At 37.1% G+C, this 25,787-nt stretch overlaps 5 protein-coding genes across 6 annotated transcripts in view; 2 read left to right on the forward strand and 3 right to left on the reverse strand.

The window, feature by feature from the left end:
* Positions 1-980: 980 nt before the first annotated feature.
* Positions 981-2,773, reverse strand: LOC145205613 (uncharacterized). Its single transcript, XM_080078346.1, has 4 exons — positions 2,519-2,773; positions 1,880-2,024; positions 1,435-1,541; positions 981-1,226 (listed from the first exon to the last, which is right to left on the reverse strand). Exons 1-4 carry the CDS (start codon positions 2,771-2,773, stop codon positions 981-983), a joined length of 753 nt encoding a protein of 250 aa, XP_079934472.1.
* Positions 2,774-4,538: 1,765 nt separating this feature from the next.
* LOC145205614 (uncharacterized) lies at positions 4,539-6,296 on the reverse strand. Its single transcript, XM_080078347.1, has 4 exons — positions 6,042-6,296; positions 5,500-5,644; positions 5,113-5,219; positions 4,539-4,790 (listed from the first exon to the last, which is right to left on the reverse strand). The coding sequence occupies exons 1-4, from the start codon at positions 6,294-6,296 to the stop codon at positions 4,539-4,541; spliced, it is 759 nt and encodes a 252-aa protein (XP_079934473.1).
* Positions 6,297-7,432: 1,136 nt separating this feature from the next.
* LOC145204853 (uncharacterized) lies at positions 7,433-9,716 on the reverse strand. The gene is made up of 4 exons (XM_080077456.1): positions 9,355-9,716; positions 8,700-8,844; positions 8,319-8,425; positions 7,433-7,934 (listed from the first exon to the last, which is right to left on the reverse strand). The coding sequence occupies exons 1-4, from the start codon at positions 9,604-9,606 to the stop codon at positions 7,617-7,619; spliced, it is 822 nt and encodes a 273-aa protein (XP_079933582.1). The 5' UTR covers positions 9,607-9,716; the 3' UTR covers positions 7,433-7,616.
* A 631-nt stretch (positions 9,717-10,347) lies between these two features.
* LOC145204848 (NADH-ubiquinone oxidoreductase 75 kDa subunit, mitochondrial-like) lies at positions 10,348-18,859 on the forward strand. Its single transcript, XM_080077451.1, has 17 exons — positions 10,348-10,550; positions 10,612-10,698; positions 10,764-10,888; positions 11,052-11,210; positions 11,859-11,989; positions 12,309-12,494; positions 13,165-13,299; positions 13,644-13,758; positions 14,296-14,441; positions 14,911-15,039; positions 15,556-15,685; positions 16,293-16,469; positions 16,868-17,021; positions 17,531-17,706; positions 17,995-18,129; positions 18,324-18,396; positions 18,662-18,859. Exons 1-17 carry the CDS (start codon positions 10,475-10,477, stop codon positions 18,736-18,738), a joined length of 2,211 nt encoding a protein of 736 aa, XP_079933577.1. The 5' UTR covers positions 10,348-10,474; the 3' UTR covers positions 18,739-18,859.
* Positions 18,860-21,035: 2,176 nt separating this feature from the next.
* Positions 21,036-25,787, forward strand: part of LOC145204840 (sodium channel protein type 3 subunit alpha-like) — a 96,113-nt gene continuing 91,361 nt past the window's right edge. Inside the window, exon 1 of one of the 2 annotated variants that reach the window (XM_080077437.1) lies at positions 21,036-21,237. The gene's annotated coding sequence lies outside the window, so the exon portion shown is untranslated. The remainder of the gene's footprint in view (positions 21,238-25,787) is intronic. The other variant, XM_080077435.1, reaches the window with a different exon arrangement.

Raw genomic sequence — 25,787 nt, forward strand, 5'->3', positions numbered from 1 at the left:
ATACGTCAGAGATCACGTGCTGGTGAACGACCACTGGGATTTGGCTCACGCCGACGTTGTCTTGGTAACCACCGAATCCGACTCCACCGATGACGTAAAAGAGATTTCAAAATCGCTCAGAGATGGCGGGGTCATTGTAAGTTCATTGATGGAGTTGTTCTAGAAACTTAAGAAGATTCGAATCCCTGACCGACTCTGCTGAGATCTTAAGGGGATTCAAATTCCTGACCGACTCTTTTAGGAAGGAATCGAATCCCTGACCGGTTCTTTTGAAACAAAGCCGAAATAAGCCAAAGTGTGGAAGTTAGGCCCAACTTATAGTTTTGGGCCGTTCAGTAAAAACCATCTGTTTATGACGCTTCTCATAGCCTTGAAGTATATTAGCGTGTATTAGTTGTATGTCGGTATTTTTGCTTTAAGGAATTCACAAAATGAATACAAAGTCTAAAAACAGTTATGCTAAAAAACTGAATGCGGATTTTTGTTGCAGATATATTCGGTGTTTTTAAAAACAGCCGAGAACAAACCCAACATGCAACAGCTGCTTGATATTGCTGGAGAGGAGGACCACGTGTTTATTGCTGATGAAAATGTGGAAGGGATTGGCGATCGAATAGCGGATGAGCTGATCGGCCATCTTTGCCAAAACCTCTGTGATGAATAGAATCTAACTTCTAACGAGAGCTAACAAAACTAATTTGTCAATGAAAAAAAAAGCAATAATGCATGATAAAATATGAATTTATTATAAAGTAAAATATGTGAATTGCAGTTTGAGTTTTACAGATGAAAGTTTTTCACAATTGTACAGAAAAAAGCAACTTAATTTTGTAGTACAAACTTAAACCAGTCAAACAATTATCAGACAATTTGTGAGATGAAAACATGTGATTTACAATTTGTACATGCAATACGATATAGTATATAACATGGTTTTATGTGGAGTGTGACTGTGGTTGACCATACACCCGATTCACTAGTCAAAACCAAGTTAAACATTTGTAAACAATAAACGCAGCCAGAGCTACGTAGAAAGTCATGCTAATCAGAAACTGCCGTTCAGACGCTTTGATAATTTCGTTTGATTTTCTGTATTCTTCAAATATTTCTGCCCCCTTGTTTTTGTGTGGGAATGGAATTTCTGGAACATCAATATTAAGGAACTCGCATAATGGTTTCCAACCGTCTGTCACTTTGTAGATCAGGAGTCTGTCCTTTGTAGCTTTCTGTTAAGACACTGTTTTAAACCCACTTGGTGTTGGTAACTATTCTCACAGTGGCAGTACAAAATTTTAGTACACAGATGTTAAACAACTTTAGAACTTTCTTTGGTGACATAATTAAAGTAAATTTTTATCTTTTTTTGATAAAATTATTTTTAACATGAGAAATTGTTGAACGCTCTTTAGACAAAAGTCTGCTAAATATATTTACCTCATTTATGTAAAGTTTGTGTTGTCGGAACAGGCGCTTCAATGTGCATTTGTTGCGAACTTCAATTCTATTCATCGGCCAACCCGGTCGCTCTGCTATTGGTGTAACTGTCCGGAAAAAAGTCAAATCAACAATTCAAAAAAAACCGCGTCGATAGCAGCCAGTGTTTTTAAGGGAGCGGTTTTCACGCCCAATTAGGATGGTTTTTGACATAGGCTGGAGTAGCGGTTGATACCGATGATTGAGGGTTGCGTTTTTGGGGGGCGGGTTGTCGAGAAAGTCATATTTTTGCGATGTCAAATACATCTTGACATGCATGCGTCTTTGCAAGCAGTTAAATGAAATTGCTTTGTTAATAATTTACTTTGCAGTTACATTTTGGTCTAGTTTCAGCGATCAGATTTGCAGTTTTGAGAATTGCTGGACCTGACAACTGCATACTTACAAACACCCCTTCGGTAGCTTATCCTTGTAATCCCCAAATATGTAAAACTCTGAATGCACCATAACACCCAGCTACTGTTCAACTCTTCAGCCTGTTTCACGACGCTTTTGTACCATCTGTCTTCATCTCTCTCCATTAAAATAATCTGCAAAATGTTAAAATATTCATAGTAAACGCCAACACATATATACTACTATTCCTTTTAGGGATAATACTGTTTCTGTCATGCATAGTTTTCTACGTCCTATTAAGACGTAATTAACATTAATTGCGCTCTTAATCAATAACTTACCCTTCAAAGTCTTGATAAACCAGCTAAACAATTAAACAAGTTTAAAACGTTTTCATCTCGTTAACACCAGTCGGCCCGTTCAACCAAGTACAATATTTTCAACCCGGAGAGTTCGAATATACATCGCTGTTTATTAAAAGTAGTTGCAAGGTTGCGGGTTCTAATCCAGGTGTTGAAGGTTGTGAAGGATTTTCGGTTTTGTAAGTTCATAAACTCGTAAAAACATTTACTTACTAAAAAATTTTAAGTGGGTTGATGAGAAACTGGTTTTGTAGATTAGCCATCTAAGTTATAGGTGTTGACGGACACACAGGTAAAAAAGAAATAATAAAAGCAGCCCTGTATACCTTCGCTGCAGGAAAAGCTTCTGCAAGTTCTTCCCAGTAATAACAACATGGGGCATCCACAACTGCATCGACGCCATCGTACATTCGTCTCAATTGTTCTAACTTTGGCCCTTCTTTAAATATTTTAACCCATTCCTTGTACAGATAATACGAATTTTCAGGATAGTCGTAGATTGTTTTACAGCCGAGAACGCGAAGAGCAGTGTTCATGGTTTTGGTGCCGGTTTTAGGCAACCCTGCTACTATTACTTTCATGATTGTCAGATTTAAAGCTATACCTGCCTGTACAGAATGACACTGAAGCGTAAGACAGTTTAAGGCGAGATACATTGTTAAGAATCTTTCTATTCTATATTTTGCGTGTGTCAAATTTGTTTCTACTTAACTGAGTATGATTGTCTCTCTGGGCCGCATGCGGCTCCCAACTACTTATTTCGCGGCTCCCACTAAACATTGCTACGTTAGCTTTCAAGGTAATATTCTTTAGTTATTTTTTGAGGTCTCGTTTTTTGCGGCTCATTACACACTTAAAATCTACCATTTGGCCCCGACTATAAAAAGGTTGAGAACCACTGAAGCAAATGCTCTCAGAGTATCTGAATATTGTGCGTAAACTTGGCAAGTTTGGCTCAGTGTTATAACATAGCGCGTTTAATGTTTAACCTTCGCGCTCAGTGCAAAGGTTACGGATTGTCAAGTTCCAAATCACGGCAATAAACGTAATCCGGCTGCGGAGTGTTTTGCGGACCGCCCCTTAGCAAATCTTTGGTCGATGCAAACTTACTATAGGCCTACTAATTGGCACCAAGTATTTGCTAGACATTGGGGTTGATAGTAGATAATCAAATATATAGAACAACTTTCTATTAAGCAATCGCAGATCGGCGTAAACAAAATGGCAGTGGCTCTGACTTTGCACAGAATAGGATCCATGGATTTTTGCATAGCATGAAGTGCATCATACATGTGAATGCACTCATGGTACAAAATGAAAGCCACGACTAACTTAATTGTTTTTATTTCGCCATACCAAGCTGCAATTACATTGACCAAATGTGCCCTCCACCTGTTTGCACCGCATAACGTTACAAACTTGCGCAGCTGTTTTGTGCTTGGCGATTGCTTCACTGCCATAGTGTTCATGACATGTGTTCTTACACCAAGCGAAATACACTAAACCTTAACTCACGTACAAAGTCGCATTTATAGCTGAAGCGTATTTTAGGCTGTTGTAGACGAAACAACTGTCCTGTAACGACTCGATCGTGACACAGAAGATTAATGATTAACATTCTGGGTTTAGAGTTCAAAGCAATTGAATGCGTCATGTGTTTGCTGGCGTTCCTCAGTATCATTCCTTGGTTAATGTGCCAACATTTCTGTGTATAGTTATGACTTATCAAGCCAGCTGATTTAATGTACTAAACGTACACCGATTCGTTTGTTCGGAGAGTCAGTTTTTAGTTCTTACATATCAACATTCTGTAACGTAACAGTTTAAATTATGCCTGAAAGCATGTCATGAAAAAACGCCTGTCAGGTGTGATCGAAGGAACAATTTTTCCAGTAAATTGACTTGAGTATGGCGGTGAAACTTGTGCAAACAAACTGCTTGTGCAAGGTAAACTTTGTTCTGATTTAGTTAAGATGTACATAAATTCATAACTGGGATCAGCGTCGATGGAGACCAGCGATCGCGACACACTCATATATAAATCACAGTACACCAGGCCCATTGAAGACGACATACCGATTCAGCCGGTCAGCAAACATTTTAACTAATTTCCTGTCGCAGTTTGTAACAATCAGCTATTGTGAGCTATTTCAAAAATATATAATTGTTTATTTTCCCGAAATCATTTTTGGTGTATCTGATGATAACAACCAGTTCTTGTTGCAAACGCAATTGTCAACAATTTGTGATGAGATGTAATGTACAATTTGTAAATACAACTGGGTTTGGTGTATAAAGCAGGTTTATGTTGAATGTAAGTTGCTTGTGGTTATCCATACATTGGGTTCACCAATGAAACCAAGTTAAACATTTGTAAACTATAAACGCAGCCAGAGCTACGTAGAAAGTCATGCTGATCAGAAATTGTCGTTCGACCGATTTTACGATTTCATTTGACTTTCTGTATTCTTCAAATATTTCTGCCCCCTTGTTTTTGTGTGGGAATGGGATTTCTGGCACATCAACATTAAGGAACTCGCATAATGGTTTCCAACCGTCTGTCAGTTTGAAGATCAGGAGTCTGTCCTTTGGTGCTTTCTGTTAAGAAAAAGTTTTTTGTATCTCTCTGAGCTCACTCGGTGTAAATGTTCTGATAAAATTAACTTTAATATCGGCCATTGTTGAAAAGTCATTGCACCTAGCACAAGTGGTGGGATTCATTCGGTTCGCACCGGTTCTATATACAACCGTCTGACGAAATTTTATGAGATCAGCGAACCGGGTAGTATTACTGGTCTGTCAATGAACTTTTTGTAACATTACTGGCTAAAAATATGACTTTTGTGATAGAACCGACGGACAAAAAATTTGAATCCCACCACTGCATAGCGCTAAACAAAAGTATACTGTGCATGGTTACCTCTTTTATGTAAAGTTCGTGTTGTCGAAACAGGCGCTTTAATGTGCATTTGTTGTGAAGATTAATTCTTTCCGTCGGCCAACCAGATAATTCTGCTAGTGCTGCCACTGTTAAAACAACTCAAATCATCAATTCCACACTGTTGCCAGGGTGGCGGTTTTCACGCCCAATTGGGCTGGTTCTTGACTTCGAGTTGCGGGTTGTCAATTATTTGGGGTATGTTACTGGTAAATCTAGACACTTAAGCACTTAAATCACGAAAAAATTAGGCTCATTTTAGGTATGTGGTTTAATTTACTTTCAGTTGCTTTTATTAGGACAATTTTGGCGAACGGGTTTGTGGTTTTTGAGAATTGGACCTTGGGACACTGACGACAGCATACTTACAAACACCCCTTCGGTAGGTTACTCTTCTGATCCCAAAATATGTAAAACACTGAATGCACCATATCAACCAACTACTATTTAACTGTTCAGCCTGTTTCAAGAGGCTCTTGTACCATCTGTCTTCATCCCTCTCCATTAAAATAATCTGCAAAATGTTAAAATGTTCTCAGTAAACGCTAAGGCTTAACTTAGAATTCATATAATTAAGCCAACACATATATGTTACTATTCCTTTCAGAGACAATATAAACTGATTGAAATATTTTGGCTTTGTGTTTCTAAGTCCTGTTTAGGCGTAAAAACATCATAATTTACACTTTAAATGTGCACTGACAATTCAGTGTCTTGATACTCAAGCTTTACGCAACAACTCTGCCAGCTAAACAAGTACCCGAAGGTTTTACGGCTTTGTAAGGTCATAAATTCGTAAACAAAATTACATTACAAAAAGAAATAAAGTGGGTTTATGATAAACTGGTTCCGTACATCAGCCATCTATAGGTGTTGACGAACACACAGAGTAAAACTTGACCTTTTTTTACCTTAGCATCAGGAAAAGCTTCTGCAAGTTCTTCCCAGTAAAAACAACATGGTGTATCCATAACTGCATCGACGCCATCGTACATTCGCCTCAATTCTTCAGGCTTCGATCCTTTCTTGAATATTTTAACCCATTCCTTGTTTAGGTAATACGCATTTTCAGGATAATCGTAGATTGTGTCACAACCAAGAACGCGAAGAGCATTGTTCATGGTTTTGGTGCCGGTTTTAGGCAACCCTGCTACTATTACTTTCATGATTGTCAGATTTAAAGCTACTGTCAACCTGCAAAGTATAACACAATCGGTGGTGGGATTCAACCGGTTCGCATCGGTTCTCTAAAACCGTCTCACGAAATTTTATGAAATCAACAAACCGGTTAGCATTACTGGTTACTGTCAATAGAATTTTTGCAACAGAACCGAATGAAAAATATGACTTTTGTAACAGAACCGGCTCAAAAATATGACTTTTGTGATAGAACCGACTGACAAAAAATTTGAATCCCACCACTGGATACAATGCTTCAAAGCAGACGCTCTTAATGTACTGACACCACCTAAATACTGCGAGTAAGCCTGGTGAACGTTACCCATTGTCAAAACGTAACTTCTCGTTTAATGTTTAACATCAGCGCACGGTGCAAAGATCAAGGATTGTTAAGTTCGCAAATCACTGTGATGAAACATTTTGGCGCGGGTGACCAAGCAGAATGTTTTGAGGGTGGGCCTCACAACTCCCTTTTGGTCTGTGCGAATTTACTTGGCCCACAAAATATTTATCAATCAAAATGATACTGATTGTTTGCAAGACATTAGGTTTGATGGCAGAAAAAATATAAGGCATAGATGTTTACAATATTAAGCTATGATTCGTGCTTCTTGCTAAAAATACTGTAATGTAAAAGTTTACATTGTGCCTTAAGACGGTTGAATATGAATTCGCAAATGGTTTCTCATGTCACGAAAAACTTTGCGTGCCAATAGTAGCCGACCCCTAATTTACTAGAAGCCTTAAATTATTATTGTCAAATCCTTTTGTGATCGAAGTGTCAAGTTGACGTTTCTTATTTCCAGTAAATTGGCTTGAGTATGATGTTGAAACTTGTGCAAACAAACTGCTTGAGCTATGTGAACTTTGTTCTAGTTTAAATTGAAGTTGTCTTGCCATAGATCATGTTACAGTTAAAGCGCTTAATACCCACCAGATAATGTGGGCCGTTACTGAAAAATTGTGTTTATTTTTGAATCTAGAAAGCATTTACGTTTCAAATTTTGAAATCTCTGTTTTCTTAATGCTGAAAACACATTTGGTGCATATGATAATAGCATCCAGTTTTTTTTGACTTTCGCAAACTAAGGACAAAGTATGCAATGGTTATAACCTGCTTTTCTTTTTCTTTTATTTCAATCCTTAATAGATAAATCTCTTTGATATAATTAACTTTTCAAATACTCGAGCAAAAACGCACTTTCTAATGTGTTTTAGTTCACTTGGGAAATGTCCACAACAAAATTTCGACAGATAAAAGTGTTAAACACATACGGGTACAATAATGTTAATTCATCACTAAAGAATTACTTTCCAGTGATCAAATGACGGAATATGAAGTAGTGTATTCTAGCCACATATCGAGTATACGAGAACGGCCACAACTGATAACACTTGTACAATGTGTAAGAACCAACCAGGGCAAACCCACCCAAGCTGATCAACGCATGTCTTACATATTTTCGACCAACATTCTTTTTTGTTGTCAGCATATTTTTTGCTCGAGAGCCATCTTTGTTCTCGTGAGGGAACGGTTTATTTGGAATTTCCTCTCCCAGAAATTTGCACAAGGGTTCCCAGCCTTCAGATACTTTGTACACCAGCAGCTTGTCTTTAGGCGCTTTCTGTATATTAAAACCGTTAAAATGTAATAATTAAAACTGGCTATTAAACAAAAAGAACGTAACAATTTTGTTGTGTCAAATTGTTGGACCTGTTTGGCATCAATGTGCTGGTAATATAAAAAAATACTTATAGCGTCCCAATTAATTAAACCTCTCAAATGAGGTAGTACAGTACGAACAACCGTGTTCAGCTAGCATTGGGCTTATTTATTGGCCATTATATTGCAAAAAATACAGTCCATTTTGAAGGCAGGCAATTTAGGTTCAACAGTTGCATTTTTTCCTTCAGCAAAAAAGTAAAAGAAAATATTATCTGTAACTATGTTTTTCTATCACGTTCTAAAGTTTCTGTCTGACACACAGATTGAAACTTGGTTTGCTTACCATTTGAACGTAGAAGTTGTGTTCCCTATACAGTTTCATTAAATAAGGTTTGTCTTTAATTTTCAACTTCCTGCTGGGCCATCTCGCAACTGTGAGGAGATACTCGTCTTAAAAAAAAAAATAATAATAAGAAAAGATAATTATACATAATGATTGCTAAACCAATACAAATTAACATAGGGTGATCAGTGGATTAAATGTTATACTATTCTTGACAAAACAGCTCCTCTCACATCATTTTCGGAGTTTTAATCAATGCACGGCAGTCATTGTATGGGCATTTCATTGAATGGTTTGCAGTTGCATAAAATTTTATCCGTGATTACACACAACAAGCATTTCCGAAAAAATCACTTATTATTGAAGTGTAGGTTCTCTCACCTCTAACTCTGGAGTAATAATGTTGAGTGAACGCGCTCAGAGTAAAGTTTGACATTATCCAGTAGATGAAGCTGCTGTTTGCCATGTCGATCTGGTGTGCAAGACTTCTGTACCACGATTCCTCATCTCGAATGGTGAGAATGATCTAAAACAGGTTAAAAATGACATTCGTTTGAACGAAAAAACTAAAATGTTGGCAGTAAGTAATAATTGTGCTGATATTACGTCGAAGTGTTGAAATAATCCTCTCATGCACCTTTCTCGTTATTGCGTTTTTTTTATATTTCGTATGTTTTCAATGCAATTATCGCCTAGACTAGATGGCCTAGTGGTTAGCACAACTGTCTTGTTGTGTTCACAAGGTTGTGGGTTGTAATCCTAACTCCGTTTGCTTGTGTTTGCTTGAGCAAGAAACTTAAGCGGCATTGCCTTAAGTTAAGGTTAAGGCCCTTAACCCAGTGGTTCACGATAGGTTGAACTAAATTTTAGTTATCAACTGCTTAAACGACAAAACAAATTAAAAAAAGAGATTCAACGGTCTTGCAATAAAACAGGCAGCTCGAAGGCGGACTGACTGTAAGCATAACGCATTCAAGCGTTGGCCGCCAACCGAGGATAAAAATAAAATAGTCAAAAAAACAATAGTAGTCGATACCTTGGCTTCTGGAAACGCCTGGGAAAGTTCCTCCCAATAATAACAACATGGTGTATCAACTACGGCGTCCACGTCAGTGTACATGCGGCGAAAATCATTGGCTGTTCCGCCGTTTTTAAATATTTTCGACCATTGCGCGTGTAGGAAGTACTGATTTTCAATGTAGCCATAAGTGCTATAACCCAACAAGTTTAAAGCAGAAGCAATGGTGGTTGTGCCTGTCTTTGCTATTCCTGCAACTATTACTTTCATTGCGACTGTAAAGTTTCTGCTACATCTGCAACATATACAAGTCGTGTACTTTGATTCTGATGTGCGCTTTTGCACTGTTTCTCGATAGAACAAACATCCAGTGCAATGTAGGTTTGCTTTCAAAACCTCAAAGTCAAACAAAACAAGGCACTGTAAACATACAGGTAACACGGATGCTAACTTGCTTTAGGTGGCCAGCGCCCTTGAAAGTTCTCTTTGATAATTCGCACATTTAAATTATTGAAGCCTTTTTAAAAATAAAATAAAATGAAATTTTTTGTACACCTAGAAAATATGAATTTGTTGAAATAAATAACGCGGCGAAATGTTCGCGAAATATAAAACTTTACGCGACACGCGACATATTTGCCACTGCAAACAAACGAAGAGGGCAAGTGCAAAAACAAATCAGGGCTATTTCTGTTTGTTGTTGTGCTTTATTTGGTTGGTTGGGGCCGTTTTAGTTTCAAAAAACGTTTCACTGTTTGCTAATACTGGTATATAGATGTTTTTTTTTATTCTCTTCTCTTGGCAGGACAATGCGGTGTTCACATGTTTAGCCCTTGGGAAAGTTGCTTGCCTTATTGCAGTTCTTGCCAATTATTTTAGGTTATTTGTTGACTAAAATAATTCTGAAACTAAAGTTATACTCGAGTTTTTAATTTCTGAATGAAACTCAACAAACGTACACTTATTTTGGTGTTTAGTTGAGAGAATAATAGCAGCTTTCTCATTTAACTTTGTTCCTTTTTGGTGCAGGTTTTTGTTGCACAACTGTCAAATGATAATGGTTTAAAAGTTGGGGGTTTTGCCCAATGTTCTCTGCTTTGTACTTACCCTACAACAAAAACATATAAAGAGTAAAAAAATGCTGCGAATAGCAACACAGAAATGCTGTGACCAATTACCTTCAAGATTTTTGCCTTTTCTCTCCACAAAATCAGGTATGCTGCTTTGTTTCATATGTGGTTGTGTCTTTTGTTGAAATTGTGTTTTTTTTTGCAGGAGCAGCTGTTGCAACACGACGTCATCAGAGCACAGATGATAAGGTTGAAGTTTTTGTCAATGACAAACCGGTTTATGTGAAACCAGGTACCATTGTTTTCTAAAATTAAGTTACCGATTATTGGTTAGGCACTTAACTAAAATGTTTCCAGGTTCAACTGTGTTACAAGCATGTGAAATAGCTGGAATCCAAATCCCCCGGTTTTGCTACCACGATCGCTTGTCTGTTGCTGGAAACTGTCGCATGTGTCTTGTTGAAATAGAGAAATCACCAAAGGTTTGTGATGCTTTCAAGAAACGCAAAAATGCATATAGATACACTCAAAAAGCACCAATATAGCTGATCTTTAAATAAACCGCACTTATTACATAAAATATTACTCGACACAAGAGATTTTAAACTGTGCGCCACAAAATATGCTTTAACTTATCTATTTCAGCCACAAGCATCATGTGCGATGCCTGTAATGAAAGGAATGAGGATCAAGCCAGATTCAGATGTTTCGAAGAAAGCAAGAGAAGGAGTGATGGAATTTCTGTTGGCAAACCATCCGCTTGATTGTCCGATTTGTGACCAGGGAGGCGAATGTGACTTGCAGGTCTGCATTAATATACGTGGAAGTTAAACTTTTGTATCTGTTTTTACAAGATTGACAACATCCTAACTAACATTGCCACAAATTAACTTGTTCAGTACATTGCAACCTAGACATCTTATGACGTAACAATGCGTCTGATGGGTTCTATCATCACGCCATGTCACGCCTGGTGTTTAAACTAGAGTAACCTGTGTTTTGGGTGCTGTGGTGTGCGTTTTTAAACGAGGTGGATTCTATTGTGGAGAGAATACAGTAAACATCTCGAAAGTTCTTGGTGTGCCAAAGACAGCGTCAACACAAATAGCAACAGTAGGGATATCTGACCCGACTAGTTTGCGACAAACATGTCACAAGAAGATAATCTTTTGAGTTATAGCTTTGAAATATTCTACATTAATGTGTTGAAATTTAACATTTGTTCCTATTTTTACAAGATTGACACCAACATTTTCATAGTAAATAAATGAGCTTTTAAGTCTGTTTTAAATTCAAGTAATCTTAAATCATAAGAGCTATTACAAATAATAAAAATTTTGGGACGTCTAATCTTAGGACGTTAAATAAAAAGTATGTAAGCTAGCCAAAGTTCTTTGCATATGTTTCATAACTTTATAGGTTTGGCACAAAATAACTTTTTTCAATTTTTAGGATCAATCAATGATGTTTGGCAGTGATCGCAGTCGATTTTTGGAACACAAGCGTGCTGTTGAAGACAAAAATATTGGTCCACTCATTAAAACCATCATGACCCGATGCATTCAATGCACAAGATGTGTCAGGTATGTGGGAAATTTTTTATCAGTGCTGTTTATAAAGTTTCAATCAGTTTGTAAGCATAAACAATCCGGGTAATTGCAAGAACTATTTTTCCAGTTTTTATGTAATTAACCGGAATAATAGAATAAACCGGATAAGTTTCTTAACAAACCGCTGCTAGATTTACATTTCATATGCTATTAAATAGGTTACATTATAAACCGTCGGTAGATGAATGCTTGATTTGAGCTTATGTTTAGCTGTTGTCAGAATTTTAATTGGGTGCCTTTCCGAGTTGTACTTTTTGTGAGGTTTTCTTTTTAAAAAACTTTTTTACTCAAGGTTTGCTGATGAGGTAGCAGGTGTATCGGACCTTGGAACAACAGGAAGAGGCAATGACATGCAAATTGGGACTTACGTGGAAAAAATGTTTAAATCTGAAATGTCAGGGAATGTGATTGACATCTGTCCTGTGGGAGCATTGACCTCAAAACCCTACGCATTTACAGCAAGGCCATGGGAGACCCGGTAAGCAAAATATCTAGCATAGAGTTTTTCAATTCAGTGTGCCAATTATAGAATCCTTGCCTAGCCTATATAGCAGTGGTTCCCGACCTGGGGTTCACAGACCCCCAAGGGGTCCTTGAGAAGGTTTCAGGGGGTCCGTGGAGGCAAACATTTGTAGTAGCATTCACAACAATACAATATTTTTAAGTTCCCAAAACGTTTTTTACAATCCTGCATATGAGTGCAAACTGTTTATCAAACCCTAATTCTGCCCAAAAAAGCGAAAGTAATAACGTATAATGCAGCAAACAAAAAACATAACAAGACTAAATTAAGTTGGGGGTCTGCAGACCTATAAAATTTATAAATTGGGTCCGTGACTACAAAAAGGTTGGGAACCACTGCTATATAGGGGTCGTTACTTATTTGCAATATGTGGAGTCCAATTCAATTTTTCTTGCAGAAACAATTAGTTTGTGAATTACCAGGTAAAGATATGTTGTAAGTAACCATTTAACAGAATGCGGTAAATATAAGTTAAAAAAATATAGAAACACCATGTTTTCATAAATATATACTTTGTAATGTCTGTACAAGGCTGATAAATTTGTATGTGTTGCCAAAGGTTGTACACATCTGGTTTGAAATGTTCAGTGTGTTTTAAAGTTTTAAAGTCTTGTATATTCTCCAGCAAAACTGAGACTGTTGATGTGATGGACGCCGTTGGAAGTAACATTGTGGTCTCCACACGAGCAGGAGATGTACTTCGTATTATTCCAAGATTGCATGAAGATATCAACGAGGAGTGGATTTCTGACAAGACAAGGTAACATTGTCTATGTTTTTGATGCGAATGTATTTTAAATAGTGAATATCAATTGTGATGCGAAATCATAGTTTTAATTTCCATCTGCTGCTTATTCTGCATTCAGTGGATGGGACTAACAACTCAATAATAAAACTATCAAATCAGTGTGTGTCTTGACCCATTCTCACTATAATCCACGTTGAATCAATTTGTTCATCGACTATCCTGACTAATAACTGTCTGAATAAACCAAAAAAAAAAAACTGGACTGTGTTATCAAATTTGAACTGTAATTATTTCTTGACTTTGACTCATCCCTTTAACTTAGTTAGAACCGGTTAACATATGTTATAACATTGTAGATTTGCTTACGATGGTCTGAAGCGTCAACGCCTCACTCAGCCGATGTTGAGAAACAAACAAGGACAGCTTGTTACTTGTTTGTGGGAGGATGCCCTTCCCTTTGTTGCTGAAAAAGTGGGACTCGACATATATTAACTTTTTTCTATTACTGAATTTTAACGTTTGTTTAGAAAAACAAATCAAGAAATAATTTTCTGTCGTGTCAAAAAGTCTAGCAATTGGCTCCTTTTTATGACAGGTTTCCAGGGTTTAACCGTTGGTAACTCACGCCCAGTCCAAAATAAAATGTAAAAAAGTTTCTAAAATCCTAAAATGATAATCATATTCAATTCTGTCACAGAAAATGTAAGCACGGCCATATGCTTGTGAAGGAAGTTGTTAATTGAAAATGTACTGTTTTCATTATGTTCCTAACAGCGACAAAATCTATTAACTAAACTGAAGCTTCCAGTACACTGTAATAAGTTTATTTTTGTTTTTGTTGTGCAATATAATATATAAAATCTATTTCGCTTACATAATAACATCCTCAGTCATAAACAAGATATAAAAATAGTTTACCAGGATATGAAATTATACAAAATGATAAAAAAAGGATTAAACGTTACAACCAGCATGTTACCCTTAATTAAAATGTTTTTTGTTTTTAAGCTATCGGCAACAGAAGGTAGCAAGGTTGCTGGCATTGTTGGTGGATTTGCGGATGCTGAGTCACTAATCTGTCTCAAAGATTTGCTGAATCATGTTGACAGCGAGGGGCTTTGCACAGAAGAACTTTTCATCACTGATGGTGCTGGGTAAGTTTCAATGTTGTGGTAATAAATCCTGGTAAATGGATTTTGGAATCATTCCCTGTTCTATTACCATTGTTGCAACGGTTTCTCTATAAACACTGAAGATGCTTTTTTAGCAAAATAAAAAAAAACATCGTGCAATTGTTTGCTATTAATTTGGTGTTTCAATGTCCTATACACAATGTTTTCATCAGGGTTAATGGCACAATAGCACATTTTGTTCTTATTGTACCAAACACGGTGATTACATGAAAAACTAACTTACACAAACACAATGACAATACATACATTTTCAGGGGTGTAAAAGGTGTAATTGATATACACGGCTTCCATAATTATCTTTTGTAGTGAACCAAACAAGCCAGAAAGCTATTGTCAACCAGCTGTGTCACAAAAGTTTTGGAAGTCTAAAAGAAGTTCATGTCCATTTAACAGAAATAATGTGAGTTCAAAGCAACTGTTTTTGTTACAGCACTGATCTGCGTTCAAACTATCTCCTCAACACAACCATAGCAGGAGTCGAAGAAGCCGATTTAGTTTTGTTGATCGGCACAAACCCAAGATTTGAGGCTCCACTTTTCAATGCAAGACTCAGAAAATCGTAAGTTTTTATCATTTACATTTAGTGTATGTTACATTTTTAACTTCACATTTTTTACTTTAGGCACTTTTTTAATAGTATAGGCGGCTAGCTTCCAAAAGCTGATTAAAGTTTTTTGTTACTTTATTGTTGATGTAAAACTTTCCAGCTTTTTTTCAAAATCGTAAGTTTTGTAGGTTGTGCATTTTTCATCACAAAAATATATTTTGACTAATGCCCTACAATGTATTGAAATTAACTGTGCTCAGTTTGTAACTATTCGTAATTCACTTTACAGAAACAAATTTTTCGTTGGTATTGTAGGCAACTACTTCTAGGAAGCTTGTATCAAATGAATACATCCCTTCAAACATTACAAGCTCTGTAGCAGTGTTAGTGTTCATTGAAAAACCTTTTCGTAGCAGTTTTGTTGTTTGCAAAAATACAAACCCAGTGAAAAGGGTTTACTTAACATCACACAGTATATTGTTATGTTGGACCACTCAGTAACATTAAATATATTGCATTGCAATGCAGGTGGATTCACAATGAACTTGAGGTGGCATTGGTTGGAAGCAAGGTGGATTTGACTTATTCGTATGAACATCTCGGAGACTCCACTACTACTCTGAAACAGATCGCAGATGGAACTCACCCATTCAGCAAGGTGTGACCTAACCACAACTTAGATTGTTGAAGTAGATAATGGAGTATCATATTGTTGCTTCCAATTAACGATATGTGATGATACAGTTTTATCAGATTTTTATATGAGCTATGAGACCACACCATCTGTTCTATTCATGAGCTTTTTATGAGTTTGAGTAATAACTAAAGCATACAAGCATACACATTTTGTTACAGATTCATTTTGAATAAGATTTAGAGACTTACAACTCCTGTATAGGCGAAATATGGATCTCGAATTTTAACACTCTCATGTTTTCTGATTTTGACTCAAAGGCATTTGCTTCTTTATCATCACTTACTGAAACAGTTTGACTTGATCATTGTTGACATTAACATGTCTTGCCTTCAAAACAGAACTATGTGGTTTATCGTCAAATTACTGAGAGTATGTTTTGTTTCCATGGTGTTGAATTGTTTGTCATTTTTTGTGTGTGCATACTTTGCGGAAACCTTTTTAATTAGTCAGGATCTAATGGCTCAATATACTTACAAAGTAATGCATCTCGCAGGAATTTAGTTTTGGTATAGTTTTGATGGTATTGCGTTTTATTTAAGCTTGTTAAACAAATAATTTTCCATCTCAGCGACTGAAAGACGCCAAAAACCCGATGGTTGTCGTGGGAAGTGAAGTATTTTCACGTGAAGATGCGTTCGGAGTTCACGCTGCAGTTTCCGCGATCGCACAGAACGCAACAGTGACGTCACAAACGAACAGAGGCGATGGCGGCGCGGACTGGAAGGTTTTGAATATTCTGCACAAGGTAAAAGCGAAAGCTCCACTTAGATTTTTTTTAAATATGGCTAAACCTGTTGAACTACATGACACAGGAATTTAATACTTTATTGGTTGGTGCGTTGCAAATTGTTCAAAAACATTTTTTAACTTTGGTTAAATTTAACAACTTTTGCTCCTGTTATTCCTAAAATATTTGTTTTGGTGTGCGCAAGTCCTTAAGGTTATAAGAAGTTGTAAGGTTTTGATTTACCAATAGCCCTTGGTTGGGGCATCACAAAGTGTTTCCTGACATTTAGTTAGGATTAGATCCACCCTTTTTACACTGAAAATTTAATGTAAACGTCATGTTTTACTTTAATATATTGGCTGGACTGTTTTGTTAATTTAATATAACCTAACATTTTCACCCGTTTCGCTTTGCAGGTTGCGAGCCAAGTTGCAGCTCTTGATCTTGGCTACAAACCAGGAGTGGACCACATCAGGAAGAATCCTCCTTCTCTCCTCTTCATCCTGGGAGCAGATGGAGGAGCAGTGACGAGAGAGGATCTTCCTAAGGATTGCTGTGTCGTCTACATCGGTCATTATCTCAGCTAAAATTGCCATATATAAGCTATTGCTGCTAGGCATAATATTAAGTTTATAGAGCTCTTCTGGCAAATGTATTTTTATTCCGACGTTTCGACGTCCTGTACAGGTCGCCTTCATCAGGGTAAATAACACTGAATGCGACTAGTGCAGTGCACGATAAACAATGACCGTATTATTTTTTTTAAATGTGTGTTCAGTACAACAAACACCAATAGCCAGTGTGATTGTTAATAGCTTAGCTAAAAATGGCCTGATGTGTAAGATAGGATATGCTTTTGCCGCTAGACGTCGCCTTTGGACAAGTTTAATTTTCGCTTTTATGTCGGTTACTATGAAGAGCCTGTTGTTGTTGTAATAAAACACTTCTTTCGTCGTTTAAACACATCTGTTTTGAACCAATAACTAAAATAGCTTATGCGAATTTTGGACACAACAAAAATATTCATCTATTTCTGACAACACACTCCTTATACTTATGACGTATATTGTTGTTTACAGGTAGTCATGGCGACGTATCGGCTCCTTTCGCTGACGTCATACTTCCGGGGGCGGCTTACACTGAAAAACCGGGTACTTACGTCAACACGGAGGGTCGCGCCCAGCAAACACAGGCAGCCGTTTCGCCACCAGGTAGCGCTAGAGAAGACTGGAAAATCATCAGGGCGCTATCAGAGGTTTGTGATTCCACTGTGGTTGGAATTGTAATTGTTTGAAATATATGATATTTTGTGTAGTGATCGATAGTTGTTTTTGCTGCTTGTTTTGTTTTTATAAAATACCTTTTCAAAAGCCTCTTTCATGTATATTGTTGTACACTAAGCCTTTTTGTATTTTTTACTTTTTTTTCTAGTTACCAAAATGAAAACAACTTATCTAAAATTGTGCACTGTAACTTTTGATCTCAAATAAGTCAAAATTTTAAAATCGGGTATTCTCATTGTTAACTTATTGTTACGTCACAGATATCCGGTATGACGTTGCCGTACGACGACTTGGAAGGGGTGCGAAGTCGGATGAGCGAAGTGTCGCCGAACTTGACGCGTTATGACGCAGTGGAGAGCGCAAATTATTTCAAACAGGCGGCGGAATTGGCAAAAGTAAAAAAAAAATGTTTTTAACTTTGTTCCAAATTTAATCGTTGTTTCCAAATATTAGACTAAACTAAAGAAACTTACATAATTTAAAATTGTATATAAAACGGGCTACATAACCATAAACAAATTGTTTCGTTGTGTTTTATTATTTTGCAACTACTGGTGTTGCTTTTCTCCTATTTTTTTCACTTTTCTAGCTTGCAAAACCACAACTAGTCAGCAAACCGTTGCAATCCTCACAACTCTCCCTCGCCGACTTCTACATGACAGGTAAGAAGAAACCATGTAAGAAGGGTCGAAGCAAATAAAGAAAATCTTGAGTCGAAAATATTTTAAATGACTTGTTCTTTTTCTCTTTGACGCTAGTGAAGAATTCTTTTAAGAGAGATTAAGATTTTTTAACACAACTGACACCGCACGCGCAATTCATTTTTGTTGACTTCTGTGTGCCGGTTGCTCCATTGCTTTTTATGACCACCTGCATTTTTTAATGTTTGCTGAAGCTGGTTTTAAAGCAACCAAATTTTGTTTTTAGATTCCATCTCCCGCGCTTCGAAAACGATGGCAAAATGTGTGAAAGCCGCAAATGAAGGTCTGACACCGGATCTTTGAATTTCCTGTTTAACTTCCGGAAAAAAAACTCCTGATTGAAAAGTTTATTTATTTCCTGTCTGTCTGTATGAGTGGCATATCTGGTTTGCGTTTGTTCTCAAATACAAAAAATCGATATTGAGTTCAAGTAATTAAAGGCTTGTTATTTACTACCACGCGTAGCGCTATGGAGCTTTTCATAGGCTGATTTGAATTCAGTCCGACGTAACTTGAACATAAGTCGTCCAGGCATTAACACTGTGAAGAGTGCCATTATGTGCATCAGATGCATATTCCTGTTTGTTTTATGGTTCGGCTTCGTAAAATGACTTCAAATCTGAAATTTTACCACCACGCAATCGACTAGAAAAAATTACCGCAAAGCATCTATGGGCATTAATAGCTACATTTTTGTTAAAATTGCTTTTTTTGCGTAGGTATTGTGGGGTAAATGTTCAGGTATTTGCTGTGCGCAGAGTTGGTCAAGTTTTTTTAATCATTTTTGAATAAAGTCGCAACAAATAAGAATACTTGTATGGTGTCGGTTGAGCCCTTACAGTTAAAGTTATTTGAGATGAGTAGGCTGCATTTCGCTTGGTGGAAGAAAACAGAACACAATTAAACAGCGTTTCAAACCCCTTAAGGACAATATGAGGCAATATTACAATAATGAAAATGTATTTTTTTGTGAAAATAGAATTAGTTCGGAAATACTTGCGTTGGTAAAGTGGTTGCTTACTAAATAAAACGTTCACTGACTTTTTATTTAGACCCTTGGTTGAGAAGTAATGCTACTGTACAATCAGCCAATCGGAAATGCCTTCGTAACGTTATGAAGCGAAAAATGTAGGGCACATTTGGTTGATCAGGTGGTGCGCTCTTTGGCTGCATCAGAAATCAGTTGGACGTAATTACTCGTAGAGAAATTTCGCCTGACGGCATTAAAATTAGGTTTGGCCAAATCTTTAGACTTGGAGAATAACGCAGGGTGTTGGGATGTACACACAAAGGTTTATAACCACATAATCAACAAAATTATGATCAAAACATATTGATGTTAGAACTTTTTGACATTTTGACACAACTTAAATAATACAAAGGCGACCCAAAAATAAACCTTTGCCAAAACTTTGTTTAATGCATATGAGTGGTTCAGGACCGAGCATTTTTTTGTATTTTTAATTAAAAAAAAACAACTACATGCCAACGGCGTTTTTGTTTCCACCGAAATTAGTTTAAAATAGGCACATAGCACACGTTTTCTACGTTTCTTTCTATAGGAGATCGTTTCTCCAAAAAAGGTAATCGAATTTCTTGAGGAAAAAATCGAATCATTCCAAATGCCAGGGTCGGAGTCTAAATTTAGCTCAAGAACGCAAAGGTTTTTATTTGTGCTAATGCATGAAGAAAAAAATAGCCCGACGTAACTTTAATTATAAATTTGTCGACGGTCATAACATGGTATTTTTGTTCTAATTTTTTAAATATTTTTTGTAAAACTACATTTTATGTTAAAACATTAGTAATATTTGTCCCAAAAACAAGAACAACAACGTGAAACAAATTTAGGACCAAATAAACAAATACAAAATTTTGGAACAAACCGCCAAACACACAAAGCATTTCAAGCCTTTTGTTGTCCCCCGCATATTTAAGAACAAGCAACCGTCTACACTGCAAACTTTTTTCTTTTTTTTTGCAACAAGGAAGGGCCGGTGCTTCTGGCCGATTTCGGATGCAGCAGCTAATTACTACCAAGATCGAAGTCGGAATCATGAGCGTGTTTCTCTTTTTCCTCCGGCGTGTAATAGTCGGTGTTATTGCTCCATCTCCGATTTTTGTTTCTTTTATTCTCTTTGTCAGTGCGCGCTTTTTCGTCGCGACTCAATAACGATTCTTTTCACTGCCATCTCGTCATCTATGCGAGGTGCTCTTATTGTCTTTGGCAGTGCTTGATCGTAGCAAAATGCAATGGATACCTTATGACAGTTTTTCTTAAGATCAGCAGGTTTAGCTACGTTTTTAGAGAAAGTTACAGGGCAGGTACATGGTTTTAAATTTAATATTTTGCCAGTAAAACGCTTAAAATTATAACATTTGAAAAATGCACTTTGTAAAGGCAAAGATGCTAAGCAGAGCACAAACTTTGTTATGAATTCATCTTGTTTTGCTAAAGTAATATAAATTTACAACAAAAGCATTTTATGTTGGCATTTTTGAATAATATTGACAACTGTCACGTTTATATGAGTTAGGTTTATTTGCAAGACGGTGTTGTTGTTTAAGAAATGTTTTCTAAAACCTTTGCAGTTATTCAGTCGTCACAATACCGCCATTGTTTATTGTGGAATTTTCCATTGTGCAGCTGTGCAGACTGTAGGCGGTGTTGGTTGCAGTAATTTGCTTGATTAAAAATCAATTTTGTTTGACGAGTATTGGAGGTAGCATTCTGCTGGTGTCCAATAGTCAACTGTGCGGTCGTTCAAGGCTCACCGCTTAATCTGCAAGCTGCTTTAAGAGGTAGGCTGTGCTACTAAAACTTACACTATATAATATGACAGCCAAATGTGTATTACACTGGCTTAAGGCTTCTACGAATACAGGCATTCTCGTTGTGTTGTTTTGTATTACTGCTGCCTTAAAATACCGAACAAACGTTTAAAGATTATGGCAACAAGTCTAAAAATGTCCACAAACAAGGACCACCAAAAAAGCAGCTGCCATGTTGCTTAAATTTCAGAGTTTTTTCGAAGACCTGGCATTTTTGGTTACCCGGTCATGAAGCAGAACAAAAACATTGGCTTGTTACGTTTGAAGTTTAGTTAAAATGACCTTTTGAAATCTGACACGAATAGCGCCTTAAACCAGAAACCACCAAATTGTTGTTTGTACGATTGCACTGTACATTGTGTCAGATGTCATGCATTATCGATGCAAAAGATTAGACTTGGTATTTAATCCACGACCCTGCCCAGTCTGGTCAATACTAAATCCACGCCACATTTACTGTCATTCAATGCTGGGCTTCAAACCACAAATATTCTCCGAGACGTAAACTAAACGCTTAGTACAAATCTAACAGTCATTTTATGTTGAAATAGTTTGACCTAAAAAGCCACTAACTGACGCTAACTAAAGTTACATACAAAAGCGTATCCTACATTAAAACTTAAGGCCGTAATTTAGTTCAATATGCGTCAACATATTCACCATTAAAAAATAAAAGATGTCTATTGATCTTTCAGTGTGTAATAACTGCTTAAGGCTACTGGCATTGATGTTTGAATTGCATGTTAAATACTAGGTTCTTATGGCATGCGGTTTGTATCAATACATCGTGTTGTTCGTAGCACACAGAAGGTAACAACAGGTTTGGCCTCCATTGCATAATTTCTACATATCTTTTCCAATGAAACGGCCACAACTTGAACTTATAACTTTACCAATGCGACGAAAAAGGTTTGTCTGTTTAAGTCCTTTTTCTTTCAAACAAAACGTACTTTTAACGCGATTGTATGCGATATGATATGTATCGTTTGTGCTATGCGAGAGGAATTACTTTAAAGCAATGGTTCTTAACCTTTTTTCCTTGCTGCACCCCTTTCCAATCACCAACCAATTTTCGCACCCCTTTCTAATCACCAACCAGTTTTCGCACCCCGCTGGGTTTTTGTATTTATATATAATAGACCTAACCAACCTTAATGATTCAGCATCCCCGCACCCCCTAGGAGCAGTTCTCGCACCCCTGGTTAAGAACCCTGCTTTAAAGCGTTTCGTTGGCATGTGTAACATTTGATATAGGTACACATTTGAATGTAGTTTGTTTATGCCGAAATTCCAAGTTACATTATGACGAACAATTAACACTATAGGTGGTTTAGTTCTACGGCACGGTTAGATGATATTGCGTCATGTACAGCTTTGAAGTACTTGAGAATGGTATTTTGTTGAGCATAATTACAAGGTTATGTCCACACACGAGTCGACCAGAAGCCACTGAATGCAATGCTGTCTTTTCGACGGCACCGTTTGTTTTATTTGATTGTGAACTGCACGATCTTTTGAATTGGCTGTTTGTCACGCGAAAATGTTCTGTTAATTTCCTTGAAAACATCATAGGCCATGAATTGCGGTTTTCGCGCCTTTATATAATGTTTGTCTTAGAAGCGAATGGAAGTTGTTTGCGCGAAATAATGTTGTAAATTGAAACCGAAGCTAACATTTTTACAATATGTTTTGATTGTTTAAACTGTTTACGTTTTTTTGAGGTTTTTAGGGTGGCAAGCATTATTATTTTGCAAACGGTTTGTGTCGTCAAACGAGTGCTTAATTAACTAATTTTCCATTGCAATCGTAAAAGAGTTTTCGTCATAAAATTTCAAGACACTTTAAGCATTACACAGCGAAAAGCGTTTTCTTGTGTTACTAAGCCCCGTCTAAGAACCTTTTTCACACTCTTATCCCTTTTTCGACTTTTCTAACTTCTGACGCCCTCCCCTGCATAGTGACGTCACTAGCCACGTGACCAATGTGCGCCTGAAGGTGCATTAATTATTTAATATTGGTGGTGGCGTTTAAAGGGGTGCGCATGCGCAGTGGGTAGCCACGCGATGTACTGTCGTTGGGGCGGCCTGGTGGTTCTTGAAGCTGAAAACTTAATTTGATGGAGTCTTGGTCTAAGTTTCGTTCGTTTGTGTTTGTGGTCAAAACCTGAAACAAAAAAATGTGATTTTGTTTTGGGTTTTCACCCAACATAAATAATAATTAGTGTGTTGGTAAAAAAGGGTTTCGTAAAAACGGCGACCTGCAAATGCACCCAGGACATTACATGTTATTCACAATCTTCTGTGACGTTCACAGTGTTTGTAAGCTGCACTGGTGTACGTTTATATGTATTCAGTCAGTAGCAGAGGTAAAAACCAATACCGTAACACGCGTAACTTTGCGTCGGTCGTCCCCAACTGAAATAGCGCGAGGTAATTTTATTGATCCGTGGCGGTGGGGGCACCGCATCTGTTCTCTCATTATGCCTAATTCGCTTCATCTGTGCGTGTCGTAAACTAGCGAGTTTATTGCCTCGCGCGCCCGCTCACAACGCACGTAAAAACGACATTTATAACCGAACGCGACACGCGACATGTTGCGCGCTAATTTGTTCCGTCGCTTTGCTTTTCCTATCGACGTCATCTCACTTGAAAGGTGAAAGCTACTTGACCCGAGAATCAGTTTGTTAAGTGCCGCATCATCCCTGTTAATTCCCCCATCAAAATTAACCCCGCATTTTTGACCCAGATCGCTCTTGATTAAAGTTTATTTTTCACAATATTTATCCTTTATTTGTTTACTTAACAGTTTTCTAAATGCATGACGTCATTGCTTACGTCATACTTTCTATATGCTTACGTCACGTAGACTATACTTCGTTTATAAGTCGCAGTATAATCTTTTAACATTTAGCTGTATTGACGGGAACAACAATTGTTGAAACGTGGATAGCAATGTATAGTGCATTATACAAGCCCTTTGACTTTTGGGTATTTATTTATTCTAGTCACTTTTTTTTAAGTTTCCGTCTCGTGTTACTGAATTTGTGGACCTGACTTTACATTTGTTATCATTTGTGTCGAAATTAATCCAACTATCGGGCTTGATTCGGATTTTGTTTAAAAATTGGGCTGGAGCTGGGTTTCGAGTTTGTACTTTTCGCTCGAATACTAACCGTTCGCTGGTTAAATTGGGACTATTTCAATGATTGTTCAAAAGGGAAGTTTCTCTCTTAGGGGTCGGCAGTAGTAAAAAGTTTTTATTGCTCAGATTTATAATGATACACTTACTGTAAAACTAACGATAAAATGTTTGTCTTAGTACCGTATTTATTTTAATGTGGTAGTTTTAATTATTCCAATACATGCCACGTAACTGTCGAAGGTTTTGACGCAAAGCGTTTAATGGCCGAGATCCACAAACACATTCTTTTACACAATTACGGCCATTCGGTGCATATTTGCGGGAAAGTTTGAAATTGGAAAAGCGACAGATCAAAATACTAAGACTCCAATTAAAAGTTTATTGTTGTACAAAGAAGTCGTTGTATGAAAGCAATTCAAAGATCTCGTTTTGTAAGTTGATTTTATGCGTTTTTTGGGGGTGGTCAATTGCGCGAAGAGTAGTTTACCTTGTTTGTGACATTCATAAGTTTAATGAAGAATATAATGGCCTAAAATACATCTCAGCGTTTGTCGATAATTGTAATACTAAAACATGTCGCCTTAGTCTACTTGATCATTATATTCCTCATTAAGCCTACCTTCTTCGTTTAACTTTTGTTTCGTGTTTACCACTAAACACGTTGTTTGCAGTCAGTATGATTCCCTATGCTTGGTTCCGTATGCAATAGTCTTGAGGTTAATTATTACCGAAGTATATTTTGCCATGATTTGTTAAGTAAGTACTTGTTACTGAGTTGTCCGCAATTAAGTGCATGATCTCAAATATTTAGTCCCAATGAAGGTCCAATGGGCAGCAATCACAAAAAAACTCCCAATCATTTCAATACAGTTGAGGTCTGTGAGTCATGGTCAGTGTGTGTTCTGGCCTGTTTATATTTGTGTATTTTTTTTCCACCAAATTTAAGTGCAAGGTAAAGCACTCACATAAAGTCCTCAACATCTTTCAAACCAAGTCGTGGTATGAGTTGAGGAGTTCAGGTCTTAAGGGGATTAAACCCGTATACCTTATGCTGGAACCAAGCGCAGAGTTAAAGGACCAGAGACATAGCACCAAGGCAATTAGTAACCAGCATATACATTGGCAATGCGGGATTGGATTATGCTACAAAGGCACGGCTTGATGCACGCAGTCTGGCTTTCAAGTCCAGGGACATAATTCCCACGAGTGCTTGGAGGTGCTGCTGCTGTGATTGTGGCGATGTCACAAGACGATTTGAAGAGTTTCTTCTGTTCTGAAGCAATTACCAATGTTTACAAACCGCCATATTTAAGCTGTTACGCAACACAATGCTACACAATCAATACGTAATATAAGACCGTCTATATGGGACACTTTTA

The sequence above is a fragment of the Phallusia mammillata genome, chromosome 8 (assembly GCF_965637545.1).
Source record: "Phallusia mammillata chromosome 8, kaPhaMamm4.hap1.1, whole genome shotgun sequence".
Classification (NCBI taxonomy): domain Eukaryota; kingdom Metazoa; phylum Chordata; class Ascidiacea; order Phlebobranchia; family Ascidiidae; genus Phallusia; species Phallusia mammillata.